General features: G+C 49.4%; 1 protein-coding gene across 1 annotated transcript in view; it reads right to left on the minus strand.

Moving 5' to 3' along the window:
• Positions 1 to 3,035, minus strand: part of LOC119299176 (DNA topoisomerase 2-like) — a 61,794-nt gene extending 58,759 nt beyond the window's left edge. Inside the window, exon 1 of the mRNA XM_037576428.1 lies at positions 2,750 to 3,035. Within this exon, the coding sequence (XP_037432325.1) occupies positions 2,750 to 3,035 (286 nt within the window). The remainder of the gene's footprint in view (positions 1 to 2,749) is intronic.
• Between the last annotated feature and the right edge of the window lie 254 nt (positions 3,036 to 3,289).

Genomic DNA, 3,289 nt, shown 5'->3' on the forward strand with positions numbered 1-3,289 from the left:
CACACGGCACCCGCGCGACGCACCCCAGCTCCAGGCCGCGCTTACCCGCCCCGCTGCCTCCTCGCACTCCCAGGCTATAGCCACCGGCGCCTTCTGCGCGCCCGACGAGGCACCTGGCCTCGCTATCCTACTGCGCTCGCCGCCTCCTTCCGCTATTGCCACACCGCCCCGCCTCCACCGCTGCTCGCTGTCGCCTCCTTGTCGACGACCCGGCCCGTCTGGCCACGCTCCGCCTCCTGGCCGCGCACCCGCATCCGGGGCCAGCCTCGCATGACTAGCCGTTCGGGCGATGCCCCACGCCCGCAGCGCCCGAAACCCGCGTGCTCAGCGCCCGTTAACCGCCCCGTGTGCCTATGACAGATGGGCCCCATGCCCAAAAATAAAACATAAAAAAAGGTTAAATAAATAAATATTGTTTAATTAATTAATTAATTAATTAGCTAGTAAGTTAATTAGTTAACTTAATTAGCCTAGTTAATAACCTAATCAACCAGATTAGTTAATCAAGTGATGTTTAGTAAAACATGCATCAATGACACATGGGTCCCGTTGACCAGTCGAACCGCTGACTGGGATAACCCACTCAATGACATGCGGGTCCCATGGGCCCCTTTTGACCAGTCAACGGTCCAGTCAAACGCTGACTGGACATTTGACCAGGGCCCCACCTGTCAGCCCCTTAGACACAATCTGGGTACACTTCCTGTGTACCCATAGCATTTAAATACAAATTTAATTTCGAATTAAATTAAATTCTGAAATTAGAAAATCATTTTTAATCTTTAAAATTTAGTATAAAATAATCCGTAACTCGGATGTAAAAACTTTGTACATGAAAGTTGCTCGGAACGACGACACGAATCCGGATACGCAGCCCATTCGTCCGCCACCCATCCCTAGCATAGCAAACACGCAACTTTCCCCCTTCGGCTCCTCTGCCCGAAAACACGAAACACCAAGGATACTTTCCCGGATGTTTCCCCCCTTCATCGGTATCACCTCATACCGCGTTAGGGCACACCTAGCATCACGCTTTGCTTTGTCATGCATCATTGTGCATCTATTTGCATTGTATTCATTATTTCTTCCCCCTCTTCTCTCGCTAGACACCGAGACCGGCGCCGCTACTACCCAGTACGACTACGGTGTTGATGACCCCTTCTTGCCAGAGCAACCAGGCAAGCCCCCCCCCCTTGATCACCAGATATCTCCTACTCTCCTCTATACTGCTTGCATTAGAGTAGTGTAGCATGTTACTGCTTTCCGTTAATCATATTCTGATGCATAGCCTGTCATTGTTGCTACAACTGTTGATACCTTACCTACAATCCTAAATGCTTAGTATAGGATGCTAGATTATCATCAGTGGCCCTACACTCTTGTCCGTCTGCCATGTTATACTACTGGGCCGTGATCACTTCGGGAGGTGATCACGGGCATATTCTGTATACTTTACACTGTTACATTACCGATGATACTGTTTGGAGATGGGGGCTGAAGGGGCAGGTGGCTCCATCCAGGTAGTGGTGGGCCTGAGTTCCCGACGGCCCCCGACTGTAACTTTGAGGCGGAGCGACAGGGCAGGTTGAGACCACCTAGGAGAGAGGTGGGCCTGGCCCTGGTCGGCGTTCGCGAATACTTAACACGCTTAACGAGATATTGGTATTTTATCTGAGTCTGGCTACTGACCTATACGCACTAACCATCTATGCGGGGACAGTTATGGGCACTCGACGTCGTGGTATCAGCCGAAGCCTTCGTGACATCAGTGACTGAGCGGCGCGCGCCGGGTTGGACCGCGTAACGCAACTTCCTTTGTAATGGAGATTGCTAGGTCTGCTCACCGGCCGCGTACGCAACATGCAGGTGTGCAATGGGTGATGGGCACAGACCCCTGCGCCATAGGATTTAGACCGGTGTGCTGACCTCTCTGTTGTGCCTAGGTAGGGCTGCGACGTGTTGATCTTCCGAGGCCGGGCATGACCCAGGAAAGTGTGTCCGGCCAAATGGGATCGAGCGTGTTGGGTTATGTGGTGCACCCCTGCAGGGAAGTTAATCTATTCGAATAGCCGTGATCTTCGGTAACAGGACGACTTGGAGTTGTACCTTGACCTTATGACAACTAGAACCGGATACTTAATAAAACACACCCTTCCAAGTGCCAGATACAACCAGTGATCGCTCTCTCACAGGGCGACGAAGGGAGGATCATTGGTAGGATTATGCTACACGATACTACTTGGTGAACTTACCATCTACTCTCTTCTTCTGCTGCAAGATGGAGGTTACCAGAAGCGTAGTCTTCAAAAGGACTAGCTATCCCCCTCTTATTCCGGCATTCTGCAGTTCAGTCCACATATGATACCCTTATTCCTTTGGATACCAATGCATACATATGTAGTGTAGCTCCTTGCTTGCGAGTACTTTGAATGAGTACTCACGGTTGCTTTGCTCCCTCTTTCCACCCTTTCTATACTCGATTGCTGCGACCAGACATTGGAGTCCAGGAGCCAGACGCCACCGTCGATGACGACTCCTACTACACCGGAGGTGCCTACTACTATGTGCAGGCCGCTGACGACGACCAGGAGTAGATTAGGAGGATCCCAAGTAGGAGGCCTGCGCCTCTTCCGATCTATATCCCAGTTTGTGCTAGCCTTCTTAAGGCAGACTTGTTTAACTTATGTCTATACTCAGATATTGTTGCTTTCGCTGACTCGTCTATGATCATTCGTATGATTAGTTGCACGTACTTTGGAAGCAGAGTAAGTATAGAGTTGCACGTACTCGGAGAAGCTTTTTGCTACTACCTTCTGACCATTCAACTCAACCTTCACGGTTTTGCCAAGGGTGCCTGCCATATCGACTACTCTCTTCCTCATGAGTGCTACGACATCATTGTCGAGCTCGGTCATGTTGTACTTGGCAAGAACAGGCTTGAAGGTAACTCTGGTCCAGTTCTCAGACTGCTCGCACTTTTTAATCTTAGGCTCTAACTTCTTCCCCATGTTTTCATAGAAAACATGCACAAGCATTTAAGGAGGAAAGCCATGCTATATCATGCACTTGGTGAATTGGGTGGCTGGGCCTCAAGAATGTACAAGGGACATTAGTTAACTCTCCTGCTGAGTGTGTACTAAACCCCTATATAGTACTCCGTCTGTAGAGAAATATAAGAGCGTTTAGATCACTACTCTTATATTTCTTTACAGAGAAAGTAATATTCAGCGTACCATCTATATACAAACCTAATAGACAGTTTAAATTAGATATGTGTCTTCACGGTAAA

This window comes from Triticum dicoccoides, chromosome 5A (assembly GCF_002162155.2).
Source record: "Triticum dicoccoides isolate Atlit2015 ecotype Zavitan chromosome 5A, WEW_v2.0, whole genome shotgun sequence".
NCBI lineage: Eukaryota > Viridiplantae > Streptophyta > Magnoliopsida > Poales > Poaceae > Triticum > Triticum dicoccoides.